General features: G+C 40.5%; 2 protein-coding genes across 6 annotated transcripts in view; both read right to left on the reverse strand.

The window, feature by feature from the left end:
- Positions 1-16,883, reverse strand: part of OXTR (oxytocin receptor) — a 217,679-nt gene extending 200,796 nt beyond the window's left edge. For both annotated transcript variants that reach the window (XR_010337227.1, XM_064361954.1), the window contains exons 1-3: positions 13,240-16,883; positions 7,770-7,811; positions 4,367-4,468 (exon numbers count right to left, since the gene is read on the reverse strand). The gene's annotated coding sequence lies outside the window, so the exon portion shown is untranslated. The remainder of the gene's footprint in view (positions 1-4,366; positions 4,469-7,769; positions 7,812-13,239) is intronic.
- Positions 16,884-16,975: 92 nt separating this feature from the next.
- RAD18 (RAD18 E3 ubiquitin protein ligase) overlaps positions 16,976-17,864 on the reverse strand; it is a 103,878-nt gene continuing 102,989 nt past the window's right edge. For all 4 annotated transcript variants that reach the window (XM_012471044.2, XM_012471035.3, XM_012471052.3 and 1 more), the window contains one exon: positions 16,976-17,857. In XM_012471044.2, coding sequence (XP_012326467.2) covers positions 17,755-17,857 — 103 coding nt within the window. In that variant the 3' untranslated portion in view covers positions 16,976-17,754. The remainder of the gene's footprint in view (positions 17,858-17,864) is intronic.

Consider the following 17,864-nt stretch of genomic DNA (forward strand, 5'->3'; position numbering starts at 1 on the left):
GTACTTCCTAATTTTGTTATGAATATGTTTGTGTGCATTATATTTTTTATATTAATTAATTATATATATAAAGCAAATAGCTTTGTTTTCTTTCCTTTCTTATTCCCTTAGCATGTAACATAAGACATTTTGACTTGATATCATGGTATTTAAGTATCGTTAATTTTACATCATAGTATTTTTTAGTTAGGTGATATCAAGGAGAAGGATATCAAGGATTTTACCTTCTTTCTAGAAAAGGGGTTGAATTTTTTATTGAATGCAGGAGAGTTGCATCACGTTAGGTGGAATTATGAGCTTGTTCTTATATTTATTCTAGAGATTAAGTATGGTTTAAGGTGATGCTTGTGGGTGCCAAGTTGACCAAGGAGGGACTCATGTAGGTTCATTTTATGTGTCAGCTCTACTCACTAGATACGTGGTTACACATTATTTCTAGGTGTATCTGTTAAGGTGTCTCTGGAAGAAATTAACATTTGACTTACTGAACTGAGTAAAACAGATTGCTCTCCCCAGTGTGGGTGGACACCATCCAATCTGTTCAGAGCTCAAATACAACAAAAAGGTGGAGGAGAGTTGAATTCTGTCTCTACCCAGTGGTGTGAGTTGAGACATTGGTCTTCTCCTGCCTGTGGGCCTGGGACTTACACCATCAGCTCCCCTGGTTCTCAAGCTTTCAGGCTCAGCCTGGAATTTACAACGCCAGCTTTCCTGACTCTCCAGTTTGCAAATGGCAGATTATGAAGACTTCTCAGCCCCCAAAATCATGCAAGCCAATTCCTTATAATGAATCTCAGTAACTATCTATCTATTTTCAATGACCACATTTTAGACTTCATTTTGTGAGAGGAGAAGTGTTTATTTCTTAAATTTATTTTTATTTTTTGAGATATAGCCTGGCTGTCACCCAGGCTGGAGTATAGTAGAGCAATGCCAACTCATTGCAACCTCCACCTCCCAGGTTTAAGTGGTTCTCCTGGCTCAGTCTCCCGAGTAGCTGAGACTACAGGCACACACCACCATGCCCAGCTAATTTTTGCATTTTTAGTAGAGATGGGGTTTCACCATATTGGCAAGGCAGGTCTTGAACTCCTGACCTCAAATGATCTGCCCACCTTGGCCTCCCAAAGTGCTGGGATTACAGGCATGAATCACCACGCCCAGCCTGAAATATTTAGAAGAATGGCCATGTCTAGGGTTGCACCATAGTACCCCCAACCCCACCCCTAGGGCAGTAGGGGGTGCTGAAAGGAGAGGCCAGCAAAACACATAAAAAATTTACTTGGTAGTTGTGATTTTATGGTCTGTGTGTTTAATGATCATACAAAAATGCCTGTGTGTATGTGTGTGTGCATGTATATGTGCGTGTATGTGTATGTGCGTGTGCGTGTGTGTGTGTGTGTGTGTGTGTGTAGTTCTGTTTCATTTGTTCCATGTTGATTAACGGGAGCTCACACAGCACAGCCCACTTGTGCCACCCTCTTACTGGTAGCACACGCCCCCAGGACTGGTCAGGGCAAGGTCTACGGAAGTTCTGTGCTAACCCAAATATTCAAAGAAGTGAGTGCTGAAACAGAGCACACACATTCACAAAGCAATCCCAGAAGTCGCAGAGGCCCAAGGTTAAGAAAGCCCCAATATGGCCATAGGAATTGTCAGGAAGGCAGATCCAGCTTTCCAAATGATCTCAGCCAACGGCAAGCCACTAAGAGGTGCAAACCATGATGCTCCTTTATCCCTGTCTCTGGACAGGGAAATAACATGCCAAATGTATAACTATGGTGGGCAGAATGATGACCCCCAAAGGGGGCCACACCCTAATCCCCAGAACCTATGACTTCATTAGGTTACATGGCAAAGAATAATTAAGGCTGCAGATGGAATAGGAAGGTTATCCTAGATTATCTGGGTGGCCACATTTTAATCACAAGGTTCTTAAAGTGGAAGAGAGAGGCAGAAGAGGAGGTCAGAGTGAGGTGATATGAGGACTCAGCCGGTTGTTGCTGGCTGTGCTGATGAAGGAAGGGCCACAGTTTAGGGATGTGAGCAGCCTCTCGCAGCTAGAAAAAGGAAACCAGATTCTCCCCTAGAGCCTCCAGAGGGAATGCTGCCCTGCCCATGCCTGGTCTGTCCCACAGACCCTGGCAGACCAACAGATGAAATGGGTACTCAGACGCAGGTATGCAGTGTAAGAGTAGCTAGGGGACTGCCCAGCTCTAGTGGCCAAAGTGCAGCAGCCACGAGAAGCTGGAGCTGCTTGCTTTTATTCAGTGCAGGAATAATGCGGAAAGCCTGGAGCAAACACAACCTGTAGGTAATTAACATTTATTGTTCCCTTTCAGGGAACAGTCACTTGCACGGATGGTCAAAGGTCAATTCCTGGTTAACATAAGTAAACAAGCCTGTTTAAGATAAATTCCCCTACACTCCCTTGTACCTACTCCTTGCCCTCTGCCTCAGGGTTATACAACAGCTGCCTTCAGCTATTCTCCCCCAAAGCTTTGCAGAGCCTTCTGACCTTTCAGAAGGCCCGCTCCTTTTCCTACAGGTTCTCCCACCACTCTGACCAATCTCCTACATCCCCTTACCTTGATTTTAGCACAGTGAGACTCATGTTGGACTTGTAACCCATGGAGCTCTAAGTAATAAATGTGTGCTCCTTTAAGCCACTAAGCTTGTGGTAATTTGTTAGAGCAGTTCCAGGAAATTAAGACAATAATGCCACTGTACCTAATTACCTTCTGCCAAAATGGTACTACTCAAGTGTTCTCAGCACATTCAAGGCAGGCTAAGCTAAGCTAAGACATTTCGGGAGTTAGGTGTATTAGATGCAGTTTCAATTTACAATGGGTTTATTGGGTCACAGACCCATCTTAAGTCAAGGAGCATTTGTAATCAGAACACAAAGAGTGGGGGCGAATCCAAGATGGACGAATAGGAACAGCTCTGGAGTGAAGTTCCCAGCGAGAACTGTTGTACCTGAGCGAGTCAAGGAATGTGCCACATTCTGAGATTGAAATATGAGGTGGCTAATGCCCAAAACTCTCTCGGCCCCTAAGAAAAAGTCAGGTGATCTTTTATACCCTAGTTTTAAAAGGGAGGGGGAACCTAGCTGAAGAAAATTTTTCACAAAAGCACAGTAAGCAAAAAAGTTAAAAGATAAACTAGTACATGAGAAATAAAACAGTGCCAGGTATGAGGGGTAAAGCTGTCATGAAAGACATACAACTTATAGATAATGGGGGCTCTGGGCGCTCAACAGCACCTGCATTCCCAGGCTCTGCTGGTACCACTTAACACGGCCTCTTATCAACAAATGCATTCCTGGATGTGCCCAGTGTCAGCCTGCCCCAGCTACATACTACAGTTACATACATAATGGTGGGAAAATAACTAAAATGAAGAAGCTAAGATGGAGTCTGTCTGGCTCAAGAGGCTAACATGAAGCCTGAACAGCTTTTAGTCTGAGAAAGGGAGAGTTAGTTTTAGCTGGAAAAAAGCAGGTTATCACAGAACAACGCAGAGGGTGAATGAACACTGCATTTTCAAACGAGTTATTACTGCCCACAGACCAGGAGATTCCTGAGCTGAAAAGCCCCGTGAGTTTCCAGTAGGGCTGCTTCAACCGGCACAGTGGGTCCCCACACAAAAACTCACACAAATCTGGGCAACCGTTTCAGCTGGTGCCTGGAATACCTGGGAGACAGAGGCACCCATTGAACTGAAAAAAACGGGGCTGAAACAGGGAGCCAGGTGATCTGACTCGCCAGGTTCCACCCCAACAAAGACCAGCAATCTGAAACACTCTGGACTGAGAGTTTCACAGCAAGTGCTGCTGGACCCGGGACGGTCCAGTTCTGTTGGGGGAAGGTGCCATTACAGAGGCAGTCTGCCATTACTGAGGCGGACCTCCATTACTAAGGCAGTTCTAACTATACCTCTATAAACAAAACTGCAAAGAAGTTCACACAGCAGCTGAGCAGAGCCCATGGCAGCTCAGCAATGCCTCTGCTGGCAGACTGTGACTAGGCTACCTCCTTGCTGGGCAGGGCAGCTCTGGAAAAAAGCAGCAGCACATCAGGAACTTATAAATAAAGCCCCACCTTCCCAGGACAGAGCACCTGGGGAAAAAGGTGGTTATGAGTCCCACTGCAGCAGACTTAAACGTAACTGCCCAGCAGCTCTGAACAGAACAACAGAGCTCACAGCTGAGCACTTGAGCTCCTATGAGGGACAGATTGTCTCCTCAAGAAGCTCCCTGACCCCCATATATCCAAAGAGTCACCCCATAAAGGAGAGCTCAGGCTAACATCTGGTGGGTATCCTTCTGAGATGAAGACAACAGAAGAAGAAACTGGCAACAAACCTTACTGTTCTGCAGCCGCCACAGGTGATTCCCAGGTAAGCAGGGTCTAGAGTGGACCTCCAGCAGTCCTACAGCAGAGGGGCCTGACTGTTAGAAGGAAAACTAAAAAACAGAAAGAAGTAACTTTATCATCAACAAAAAGGATGTCCACTCAGAGACCCCATCTGAAAGTCACCAACCACAAAGACCACAAGTTGATAAATCCACAAAGATGGGAAGAAACCAGCACAAAAAGGATGAAAACACCCCAAACCAGAACGCCTCTCCTTCTCCAAGGGATCACAACTCATCACCAGCAACGCAACAAAGCTGGATGGAGAATGAATCTGACGAATTCACAGAAACAGGCTTCAGAAGGTGGGTAATAACAAACTTCTCTGAGCTAAAAGAACATGTTCTAACCCAATGCAAAGAAACTAAGAACCTTGAAAAAAACGTTTGATGAAACGCTAATGAAAATAAACAGCTTAGAGAAGAATATAAATGACTTAATGTAGCTAAAAAACACAACACAAGAACTTCGCAAAGCATACACAAGTTTTAATAGCCAAAATCGACCAAGCAGAAGAAAGGATATCAGAGATTGAAGATCAACTCAATGAAATAAAACGAGAAGGCAAGATTAGAGAAAAAAGAGTGAAAAGAAATGAACAAAGCCTCTAAGAAATATGGGATTATGTGAAAAGACCTAACCTACCTTTCATAGGTGTACCTGAATGTGATGGAGAGAATGAATCCAAGCTAGAAAACACTCTTCAGGATATTATCCAGGAGAACTTCCCCAACCTAGCAAGGCAGGCCAATATTTAAGTCCAGGAAATACACAGAACACCACAGAGATATTCCTCAAGAAGAGTAACCCCAAGGCACATAATCATCAGATTCACCAGGATTGAAATGAAGGAAAAAATGCTAAGGGCAGCTAGAGAGGAAGCCCATTTTATGAGACCAACATCATCTGATACCAAAACCCGACAGAGACTCAACAAGAAAAGAAAACTTCAGGTCAATATCCATTATGAACATAGATGCAAAAATCTTCAATAAAATACTGGCAAACCAATTACAACAGCACATCAAAAAGTCTATCCATCATGATCAAGTAGGCTTCATCCTGAGGATGCAATGCTGGTTGAACCTTTGCAAGTCTATAAATAGAATCCATCACATAAACAGAACCAAAGACAAAAACCACATGATTATCTCAAAAGATAAAGAGAAGGCCTTCGACAACCTTCAGCAGCCCTTTATACTAAAAACTCTCAATAAACTAGATATTGATGGTATGTATCTCAAAATAATAAAAGCTACTTACGACAAACCCACACTCAATATCATACTGAATGGGCAAAAACTGGAAGCATCCCCTTTGAAATCTGGCACTAGACAAGGATGCCCTCTCTCACCACTCCTATTCAATATAGTATTGGACATTCTAGCCAGAGCAATCAGGCAAGAAAAATAAATAAAGGGTATTCGATTAGGAAAGGAAGAAGTCAAATTGTCTCTATTTGCAGATGACAAGACTGTACATTTAGAAAACCCCATTGTCTCAGCCCAAAATCTCCTGAAACTGATAAGCAACTTCAGCAAAGTCTCAGGATACAAAATCGATGTGCAGAAATCACAAGCATTCCTATACACCAATAACAGACTTAAAGAGAGACAAATCAAGAATGAACTGACATTCACAATTGCTACAAAGAGAATAAAATATCTAGGAATACAACTAACAAAGGATTTAAAGGACCTCTTCAAGGAGAACTACAAACCACTGCTCAAGGAAATAAGAGAGGACACAAACAGATGGAGAAACACTCCATGCTCATGGTTAGGAAGAATCAATATTGTGAAAATGGCCATACTGCCCAAAGTAATTTATAGATTCAATGCTATCCCCATCAAGTTACCTATGACCCTCTTCACAGAACTAGAAAAAACCACCTTAAGCTTCATATGGAACCAAAAGAGAGGTCGCATAGCCAAGTCAATTCTAAGCAAAAAGAACAAAGCTGGAGGCATCACGCTACCTAACTTCAAACTATATTACAAGGCTACAGTAATCAAAACAGCATGGTACTGGTACCAAAACAGAGATATAGACCAATGGAACAGAATAGAGGCCTCGGAGGCAATGCCACACATCTACAACCATTTGATCTTTGACAAAGCTGACAAAAACAAGCAATGGGAAAAGGATTCCCTGTTTAATAAATGATGTTGGGAAAACTGGCTAGCCATGTGCAGAAAGCTGAAACTGGACCCCTTTCTGACACCTTGCACTAAAATTAACTCCAGATGGATTAAAGACTTAAACATAAGGCCTAACACCATAAAAACCCTAGAAGAAAACCTAGGCAAAACCATTCAGGACACAGGCATAGGCAAGGACTTCATGACTAAAACACCAAAAGCACTGGCAACAAAAGTCAAAATAGACAAATGGGATCTAATTAAACTCCAGAGCTTCTGTACAGCAAAAGAAAAACTCATTAGAGCAAACCGGCAACCAAAAGAATGGGAAAAAATTTTTCCAATCTACTCATCTGACAAAGGGCTAATATCCAGATTCTAAAAAGAACTAAAACAGATTTACAAGAAAAAAACAAACACATTCAAAAGTGGGCAAAGGACATGAACAGACACTTTTCAAAAGAAGACATTTAGGATGCCAACAAACATGAAAAAATGCTCATCACTGGTCATTAGAGCAATGCAAATCAAAACTACATTGAGATACCATCTCACTCCAGTTAGAATGGCAATCATTAAAAAATCTGGAGACAACACATGCTGAAGAGGATGTGGAGAAATAAGAACACTTTTACACTGTTGGTGGGAGTGTAAATTAGTTCAACCATTGTGGAAGACAGTGTGGCGATTCCTCAAGGACCTAGAAATAGAATTCCATTTGATCCAGCAATCCCATTACTGAGTATATATCCAAAGGATTATAAGTCATTCTATCATAAAGACACACACACATATTTGTTCACTGCGGCACTGTTTACAATAGCAAAGACCTGGAAACAACCCAAAAGCCCATCGATGATAGACTGGAAAGGGAAAATGTGGCACATATACACCATGGAATACTATGCAGCCATCAAAAACAATGAGTCTGTGTCCTTTCTAGGGACATGGATGAACCTGGAAACCATCATTCTCAGCAAACTGACACAAGAACAGAAAATCAAACACTGCATGTTCTCACTCATAGGTGGGTGTTGAATAGTGAGAACACATGGACACAGGGAGGGAAGCATCACACACTGGGGTCTGTTGGGGGTACTAGGGGAGGGACAGCGGTGGGTAGGGAGTTGGGGAGGGATAACAGGGAAAGAAATGCCAGATATTGGTGACGGGGTGATGGAGGCAGCAAACCACATTGCCGTGTATGTACCTATGCAACAATCCTGCATGTTTTGCACATGTATCCCAGAACCTAAAGTGCAATAAAAGATATTTTAAAAAAGAAGAAGAAAAAAGAACACAAAGAAACATATTTCATAAGGTATAATAAACAAGGTTTACACTAAAGGCAAAGCTCCATTTGGATGTTAATCCAAGCACAGAAACTGAATTGGGGGTGATCTCATAAGGGAGTTGGTCTTATCTCCCCCAGAGTGGCCTTTCTTCGAACTTCATCTCTCCAAGGTGGCCACACAGCCTCTGCCTAAACACTGCTACCGCTGGGATGTGGCCACCTCACCAGGAGTTCATGTGGCTTCATTAGAAAGATTTTCCATACTGAACTGAATCTGTACCCCTATAGCTTCCAACCACTGGCTCTAGTTAATAGTTCTTGAAGTGCTTAGAATATTTTCTTCACTGTGAAGCTATGAAGACAAGTGCCATGTATATATCCTTTCTAAAGTTCCCTCTCCCCTCCCAAGCCTAACACCTATGGGTCTTTCATTTATTTCCCACATGCTAGGTAGGATCTTTTTCATCTACATTCCCATTTAAACGGTGGCACTCACAACCAAATACACAATTCCAAATAAATAGGGTACACAATTCCAAATAAATGGACGCAAAGTTCAATAGTTCCAATACTAGAGGTAAGAGCTGGACCACTCCCGCCCTCTCAAATGATAGACTAGAGTATCTCAAAGGACTCCTCTAGCACTGATGTTCCAAGATTCTAAAAGGAAGGTGCCTAAGAATAAATTCATTAATGCAACAAACATTTACTGCTTTTATACTAATTTTATTATACCCTGCCTTGGCATTTATAGACAACACAGATAAAGGGTTTTACAGTCCAGTTTGGGTTCTGCAGGGCATCCTCTGCAGTTTGCCAGACCTCTAGACGCTCAAGAAGCAGGCGTTCCAGAAGCGATGACCACCTTCAGTGACAGCATGAGCCGCCCACAGGCTTCCAAGCACCTTAACACCTATTCTCTTCTGAAGAGCCTTCCAAGTTGTGGATCTTGGAGCTCTGTCCCTTGTTTTTATTATGCAGATACACAGTCATACCTGTTTTTGTTACCTCAGATCTTAAGCCTCTGATTCCAAAGGACAGAGCCTATGTAATAATCATTCAAAAAGGGAAGATTGAAAGCAGTATTTAAATCCGAGGCATTAAAGTGGTGCACGCTATCAAAATCTTTGGCCCACTAAGTTCACTTTTAAGAATTTATCCTACAGATTCACACTCACAGAAAGAGACACACACTTGTGTGTGTGTGTATATATATATATATAAACATATGTATGTTTATTTTAGCAATATTTATAATAGAAAAAGATTGGGAATCTAAACATATCTCAGCAGGAAACTAGTTCAAACGATATACAGCCATACAGAACAATCCTATTTGGCCTTAAAAAACAAAAAGGAAACAACAAAACAATATATAAAAAGATACAATGTTGTAAGAGAAAAGCAAAGTACAAAACAATGTATATAATATGTTACCATTTCTGTTAAAAAAAAAGATGCATATTTTCTTGCATGTGCATAAAACATTTCTAGAAAGATTCACTAAGAATTGGTAGAAACTGGTTGCCTCCAAGAACTCAATGGCTGGAAAGTTGTGGCAGCAGGAAGACTTTTTGCTGTATATTCTTTTGTGCCTTATGAATAACAAACCATGATAATGTATTGCTTAACAATAAATATTTTATTATGTAAATAAATTAAATAAAGAAATTATGATGATATTATTGCTGTTGCTATAAAAGAGCCAAAATACAATTGAACACCTAATAATCTGGTGATAACTATAATACTCATCTGGACTTTTCTCCAGATAGGCCCATTTTACAGATTTAAAAACATAAATGGAAAGGTTAGAGGATTCATTCAAGATCCCACGGTGAGCCTATTTTGGTTTAACTGTTTAACTGTACTTTGGTAACCAGCCCTTCACAAATCCAGATGGAATTCAGTTTGACTCTGACTTTTGTGTCTCAATTGTGTGGCCTTGGGAGAATCGCTTTTCCTTCCTGAACCAAGTGTCCTCATCTATATAATAATAACACTGAACTAAGTAGGCTTTAAGGTGGATTTTATGAAATCTTGAACTTTAGGTCAAGAAAGCTAAAATAATATCTCAGTCTTCTTGGTTTTTTTCCTCTCTCGATAACAATTTTTCCAGTCCTTCACACAACCCCTCATCTTTTCCCTGATGAGAATGAATCAGCATGCTCACAAAAGCAGAGCTTTGTATCAATAACAAAAACCTCTGCTCTTCTTCTTGTAAAACCTGAGAAAAGGAATGTCAGTGCTGAGCATTTCAACATGACACAGAGATGCAGGATAATCTGTTCAACAAAAAGGAACGCTATTAACAAAACACTTGAAGGTACCCAGGAAGATGGAGTGATAGCTTTCAAGTCTTGAGTCTCTTAGCTATCTTCAAATGAAGATTTAAAGATGTTGTGCATCTGACATGCAGGTTCAAAGCAAAGGTCCAAAGCAAAATTAAGTTTAGGTCCAAAGAAATAAGACTAAAGATAAGTATTAAATGAAAACAGAAAATTATTTTCATAGTTTAGGTCCTTATTGATGGTCCTTGTAACATTTTTTAGTTGGGAGAGCATGTCCACTAGAAAAGTAACAAATTTCATCCAGACAAAGCATTTAGTGCTGTGTCCAATAAGCCTACAATAAAGATTATTGTACACATCAGTGAAAACACATGCATACATTGAGTTATAGGAATTGGAGAAACTAGTGAGTAGTTTACATAAAAAATACAGTTGGTGTTATTTTCATCCAGTTGAACCAAGCTTTCTGGGACAGCTGAGAAGAGCAGAAACTGAAGAAAGGAGGAGATTGCTCCAATGGGTCCCTGACTCACTTGACCAGATCTCTTTGCTCAGAGAGGATTCATTCTGTGCTGACTTGGTGCCCACCTAATATGCTCAGATGCTGTTCGGAGCACTGGGAATGCAGAGGTGAACACCACCCAAGCAAGGTCCCTGATCTCACAGACGTCACATTCCAGGGAAAGAAGACAGTCAGTCACAAATAGTCTTTTATTTTTTTCTTTTCACAAAGTTTTTGAATGCCTACTGTGCACCAGATACTATTCTAGGCCTGGCAGACACCAGTAAACATGGCACAATCCCTCCTGCCACAGGGCTTACATTCCAGTAGGGAAAGAAAAGCAACAAACAAGTAGGCAAATAAATAACTCTGGACAGCACATATTATGAAGAAAAGAAAACAGAGTCTAGAATAGATATTGACATGGAGGAGTGAGGAAGTCTTTTAGAAAGAGAGGTCCAGGAAGGCTTTAATAAGAAGGTAATATTCATGCAGCTCTTAAATGATGAGAAGCAGCCAGCCATGGGAAGATCCCAGAAAAGACAATTCCACACCAAGGAAATGCAAGGGTAAAGCCCTGAAACAGGGGCAAGTCTAGCATGTTTAGCAACTGTAAGAAGGGCTGTGTGGCTGTGGCCTAGCAAACAGCAAGAGAGTGGAAGGGTACAGGCCAGAGGTGGACGGAGCCTGGGCCAACCAGGACATTTACCCATCGTAGTAAGAAATTTGGTTGAGTTGAAATACATTGGGCAGTCATTAGAGGACTTGAAGAAGGAGAATAATATTTGATCTACATTTCTAAAAGATGGCTGTTGGGGAAGAATCAACTATGGTGGGATAGATGTGGATAGAGAGATAAACTAATTAGGAAACTAGAACAGTAGCATCACTGAAAGATGACGGTGGCTGAAATTAATGTGGTCAGTGGTTGAGAGGCTAAGGAGTGGAGAGATAAGAGGATACATTCTGAAGAATGCACCATTAAGAATCTTGGTGATGGTAGGATGTACTGAGTAAAAATAAGAGATCAAAGACGAGTTCTAAAACAACATTTTAAAAAACCTGATTAAAAAATGGGCAAAGGACTTGAGAAGATACTTCTCCAAAGAAGATATACAAATGGCCAATAAGCATATTAAAAGATGTTTAATATTGCTAATCATTAGAGAAATGCAAATCAAAACCACAATAAGGTATCACCTCACATTATTAGAATGGCCACTATCAAAAAATTAAATAAATAATACCCAGAAAAATAACAAGTGTTGGTGAGGATGTGAAGAAATTGGAACCCTGGCGCACTGTTGATGGGAATGTAAATAGTGCAGCTTCTGTGGTGTCCTGGGCTTGGAAGGCGCAGGTGGTAAATGGTTTAAGAATCCACTGGATAGAGAGGCCTAGAGATACAAACGCCTCTTTCTTATCCCTTACAAGGATTATCCTTTGGCACCTAAGGGGGCTTGAGGAGTTTCAAGCTGATTAATTGCCTTCACCTTCAACAACTTTCTGTCTGAAACCCAAGGCCTAGATGGGCTCTTCTCAGAAGCAAGAGAGGGCACAGTCCTGCCTTCGGTAAGGCTGCTGCTAGGTTCCTGGACCCTCAACCCAGGAAGTGAGCAGAGCCACCAGAGCTAGCAGACAACTGGGCCTTGATTTCCCTGATTTCTAGTCTCAGGAGTATTCAAAGCCACCATGTAGAAACATCCAAGCACTGCCTTCCTGTCCCCTCAGCTGGAGCAGCGGGTTTCCTTCCTGCCTTCTGTGCCACCCTCAAGTACAGGTCTTATTCGTGGGCAGGGCACACAGAGAGGGCCACTACTCCCTCCACCCCACACAGGAGTGTCTTGGCCATAACTTTCACCTGAGCCTTAGATACTTGGCACGTTACAGCCAGAAGACACCCTATGTCTTAGGCGCTCACTAAATCTGTTTTCCAACCTGTTACATGAGGGGATTGAGCTAGATGATAGATGAGGTTCCCTTCAGCTCTTCAAATGCCCTATTTTATATAAAGATGAGGAAGCAGGGGCCAGGGGAGGGAAAGTGACCCACTCCTAGAACTTGATTAGTCAGACAGCAGCTCTCTGGCCAGGGAATGATTCTTTCTTGTACATTCTTGATTATTACATCCTAACACAGTATTCATTAAATGAATACCCATGTAATGACATTGTTTTCCCTTTACTGAGTGGAGATTTTGGTGAAAATGGGGTGAAAGGCATATTTGAGGAGGAGCTTTGGCTCCCTCAGTTGAAGGACAGCATTTGGTGAAAGGAAAGGAGCACAGCAAGAGGAAAAGAGGAAAGAGAAGGGGAGAGTGGCAGCACCCCACATTCCTGCATGGCCAGCGCTTATTGCTCTCCAGCAATGACTCTTCCTCACCTCACCCAGACTGTCATCATTTTACATCTCTGGCATTCTCTGTACTCTCCTCTGCTAATGCAAACTGCATCTCTTCTTAAAAACTAACCCAAGTCTCAATCTCTCATTACAAGTTTCCACTAATCCAGAGCAAAATGAAAAAAAAAAAATACACATGATGAATTGTTACAACCATTGCTACACTTTAGTTTTGTTTGCTATCTTTCCCTACCTTTTTGCTTTCTGTGTGATTGTTTCTTGTAAACTGCATAAAGCCAGATTCTTTCCTAAAAATCCAACCTGAGAAACTGTCACATATTATTGTGGGAACACATCTTAACCTTTGTCTGGTTTCTTTATCTGTAAAACATAGGGTTGTTGCAACAACTGAGTTAACACTGGCAAAGCCCTTAGCCCTGGCACATACTACACACTTAATAAACGCCAGCTACTATTAAGAATTCAGTTTAATCATTTGTAGGGATAGTGACTGATATACTTGGGGTTATTGGGTCATCTTATTTTATATTTTTCTATTCACCATGATTTTCTTTGTTTTTCTAATCTTTTCTGCCTCAGTGGTTTTATCAAGTTTTCCTGAAACCCATTTTCTAGAAACAGGGGTTCACTAAGAGTTACCTTTAAAACTTTAAAATAGATTCTTAATAGTCCAAAGTAGGTTTATGCCTCCCAAACAATATTAATACCAAGGACTTCAGAATGCCTTGATATTCTGATCTCCCATATCCCACAAGATTTTCTATTTTATTTCCATCTTGTTTTAATCATTCACCACTCCCCACCCCCTAATCTATATTTACTTAAAACTTGCCAAAGTGTTTACCAACGTATGTACTCACCACTGCCTTTTGTATCCCACTCCTTTCTTCTGGGTTCCATTTCACTCTTACTAAAGAGCATCTTTTAGTAAGTACTTTTGCCCATCACAACTTAACGAAGAGAAGTCTGTATCTCTGAATTTATCTTGCATGAAGAACAAGCTGAACTGGTTTAAAACAGAACTATCCCACAGTTCATCACTATGATATTCTTTTACTTTGCTAGAAAAAACAAGAACAAAAACCAGCCCCCAACCAGGTTATGACTTTTAGCATTTATTCATCTATTTTCCCCTTCTGGATAGAAACCAGCAATATTCCCAAAGTACATCTAGACAACTATGCTTCTACGAAGCCTGTATTTCTACAAAACTGTGACAAAGTAGGTAAGAATAGTCTCCTGACAATCAGATTTGAGCCTTACATTATGCTTCCATAGGTTTTCTTAGCCCCACCTGCTTCTTTAGGTTTTTAACCTAAGTACATAATACCATGTATTGCAAATAGGAAACAAATTATTCTATCTAGGTGCCATGCTTTCAGAAGTTCAATATTTATGTTGCCAAAATAAAATGTTTTCAGTAGATACTCTTTAAAATTAAAATAGTTATATTAAAATAGCTCATTCAATAATGTTACCTAGAAAGTACATTTTGCAGTGAAGACTTATTAGGCATGGGAAAGTCAGGGCTGCTCAAAATCAGCTACTATATAAAAGATATGATACAAGGGGACAGTGTCTATATTCTGAAGATCTGAACCTAGGGATACCCAGAAACACACAGAAGGAATGGAGAAATGACCCCTTTAAGTTCTCAGTGAAGGTGGGGAGTACAAAGTCAGTACCATGGGTGTTAATGTGAATACTTACAGCCTCAGATAGTTGTTCTTAAAGATATCTGAAAAAACAGACTAAAAACCAAAAAAAAATTATAGAAATGGTAATAAATGTAATGGCTGTGATTTTTCTCTCTTATGTTCATTCTTTTATAATACATACACAATAGACACAAGTGTTTCTCATTTGAATTGCTATTTTCTTTCATCGGATGCTAAGTTTGAAGTCCATTGTTTTTTACCCCAGTTCTAGCTTTCTCTATTTTGTCTACCCCTGTTGACACATCAATCTTTACCATACGATTTTGTTTTTAAAGGCATACCTCCCTATATAACTTACATAGTCTTATGTGTATGAATTCTTTTTTCAACTAGACCAGTGATCCTCAATGTGGGGGTCGAAAAAAAGACAGGAGGATGAAAGGATGGCCTGGCATACTAGCCCATCTAAAGTGCATCTAGCAGCTCACCCCCATACCCACAAACCATAAGCATCAATGCTATTCTGAGCTGACGGTGATGGGAGATATTATAACTTTGAGGGGAGTGTGGAGGTAGAAAAGAGTTAATAACCGGTGAATTACTATAAGTTTGGTGAGAACTATATTTTCACTAAAAAGTGAATTTTAGAACCAGAAGTTTATTGGTTTCAATTCTAGATCTACCACTTACTCTAAGTTACTTAATCTTTGTCAGATGGATATAAACATACTCTCCTTTCAATGTATGAGTATTAAACATATGTCAAGTGCTAACAGATAGTGTTCAATAAATGCCCTTTAGACCTTATTTTTCAGGTAGACATGGGAGTTCCTTTACATTAGAGGTTTCTCAATCTTGGCACAACTGACATTTTAGACTGGATAATTCTTTATTATGGAGTGCTGTGGGCTAAAGCGTGCCCTGCCCCACCCTTGCCACTAAATATGTTGGAAGTCTTAACTGCTGGTATCTCAGAACGTGACTGTATTTAGAGATAGGGCCCTCTATCTAAAAAAGAGGTAACTAAAGTAAAATGAGGCCTTATGCATGATCCCTGATCCAATATGACTGGGGTCCCTATAAGAAATCAGGACACCAGCCCTGCAGAGTCATGTGCACACAGAGAAAAGACCATGCAAAGACATAGGGAGAAGGCCACTGTCTGGAAGCCAAGGAGAGAAGCCTAAGAAGAAACCCTACTGATCTTGGACTTCTAGCTTCGAGAATTATGAGAATAAAAATTTCTGTTGTTAAAGCTCCCAGTCTGTGGTGTTTTGTGATGGCAGCCCTGGCAATGAGGGTTGGAGGTTTAGCATCATCCCTGGCCCCCACACATTGATACTGGTAGTATCCCTCACCAACCTCCATCTCCAAAAGTGTCTCCACAAATTGCCAGCTGTCTCCTCAGGGTCAAAATCTTTCTGCCCACAGCACTGGGAACCACAGTTTCAGATGATCTTCAGTCACCTTTGTATTCCCAGTGTCAGCACAGTGACAGATACATAACTAAGTAGACAAACAAATATTTGCTGAATGAACTCATGTGCCTGCTTTCCAGTCTTGGGTCTCTCTGCTCCCTCGCAAACTCTTTTTGTTGCAATTAAAGTAATAATTACTTCCAGTTTAATTTATAGACTGTAATTTGTAATGAAACAAGCAGTTTTCATTTTGGCATAATTTCTCACAACTCAGTGACATAAATATATCCATGTGAGTCCCTATTTTGTTTGACATGCTCACTTACCTCACATCAGTTCTGCTGATAGATTTGGTAAGTGGTGCTTTTAGTTTCCTTAATGCATCACTCAGGATTTCAACCAAATGAAATTATTATGACATATTTTTCTATAGCCATTTGTAACACAAGGAACTCATAAAGAAATCAAATGTCTGGACTTCACTGTCAAAACACTAAACCCTCAGCCATAATGACACTCTATGCATTATCAGAAACCCCAAAGCATACCAAAAAGCCAAGGTCAACAGAGACATTCTTTGGAATGAGGAGGTCATAAATGTTGAACCTGGCAAATCATAAATTTCTTTTCTTAACACTGCTGCATTTGCTGTAGTCTCATTTGAAAGCTGATGTGTTTGGGTTGGGTGGTGCCAGAGGTGTGGGAGTGGGGAAGATGCTGGCTCTGAAATGCCAAAGAGAGGCATTATGATCTCTGGAAGCATCTGACTACTGGTAGACATTTTACACACATACAGCAATTTCTGACCAAACCATTGCAATGATTTCTAACCCATACTCAACTATCCACAGGATACTGTTTTAAGAGCATTACTGTAAACTGATAGAGTCTATTCATTTACAAATTCATTTATTGCATACTTTTTGTTTAATAGCTTAGATTCAGTGTTACAGATTTGATTGACCCAAGTGAAAAAATACTGACACTAATCATTTTTGAGTGCTATTTCAGAAGAATATGCACAATGTTTCTAAGTTATTGTGACTTTGTGACTGTTGTGACTTTAAATTATAATACCAATATCCTACTCTGAGAAATGTGTAAAACACAGGTCTAACAAAAAACTACATTAACCTCAGGCAACAATCATCATGGAACTGCTGTAACACAGGCATGATGGTGGCCTGCATCAGCACTCACACACACCAAGGATGTGAACTGACATCCTGCCTTTCTAAAAATACAAATATTTAACTCCTCAACTGTTTCTTGTAATAAAGAGTTTGAAAAAAATCCTTTTGTGAGGTTGGATTCTCCATGAAAGAGACAGAGAATGGCCTAAGGACAGTCTGAAATTTAGGTATCAAACCAAACCAAAACAAATTCCTCTGCCAAAGTGCCAAAGAGTCTGCCTACTCTGCAAAGCAGGGCCTGTGTGAATGTCAGTATTTTTACTGAGAGATGTTTTAGAGGCAGGAGGCAACTAAGCAAGTGAGTATATTTTGTAATAATTTTCCCCTCTGGAAAAGCAGAAAAGAATGAAAATCAGCTAACCATAATATTTAGAATTTAGCATCTTTCCTTGGGCATTTATAAATAGGAAATCTATATATAGCAACCAAAAGTATCATATTCTAATCACTGTATTTGAAAGGTCAGAAAAAGCCCACACTAATTCCTATTACGCTTGTTTCTTGGTTCAATCTCAGAACTTTCAGGAGTTCTTATGCGGCGATTCTGTCTTGGACTCATTTCTGTGTCTTGAAGATCATTTCTGGAAA

The sequence above is a fragment of the Aotus nancymaae genome, unplaced genomic scaffold, assembly GCF_030222135.1.
Source record: "Aotus nancymaae isolate 86718 unplaced genomic scaffold, 86718_ANA_hifiasm-v0.15.2.pri h1tg000046l, whole genome shotgun sequence".
Taxonomy (NCBI): Eukaryota; Metazoa; Chordata; class Mammalia; order Primates; family Aotidae; genus Aotus; species Aotus nancymaae.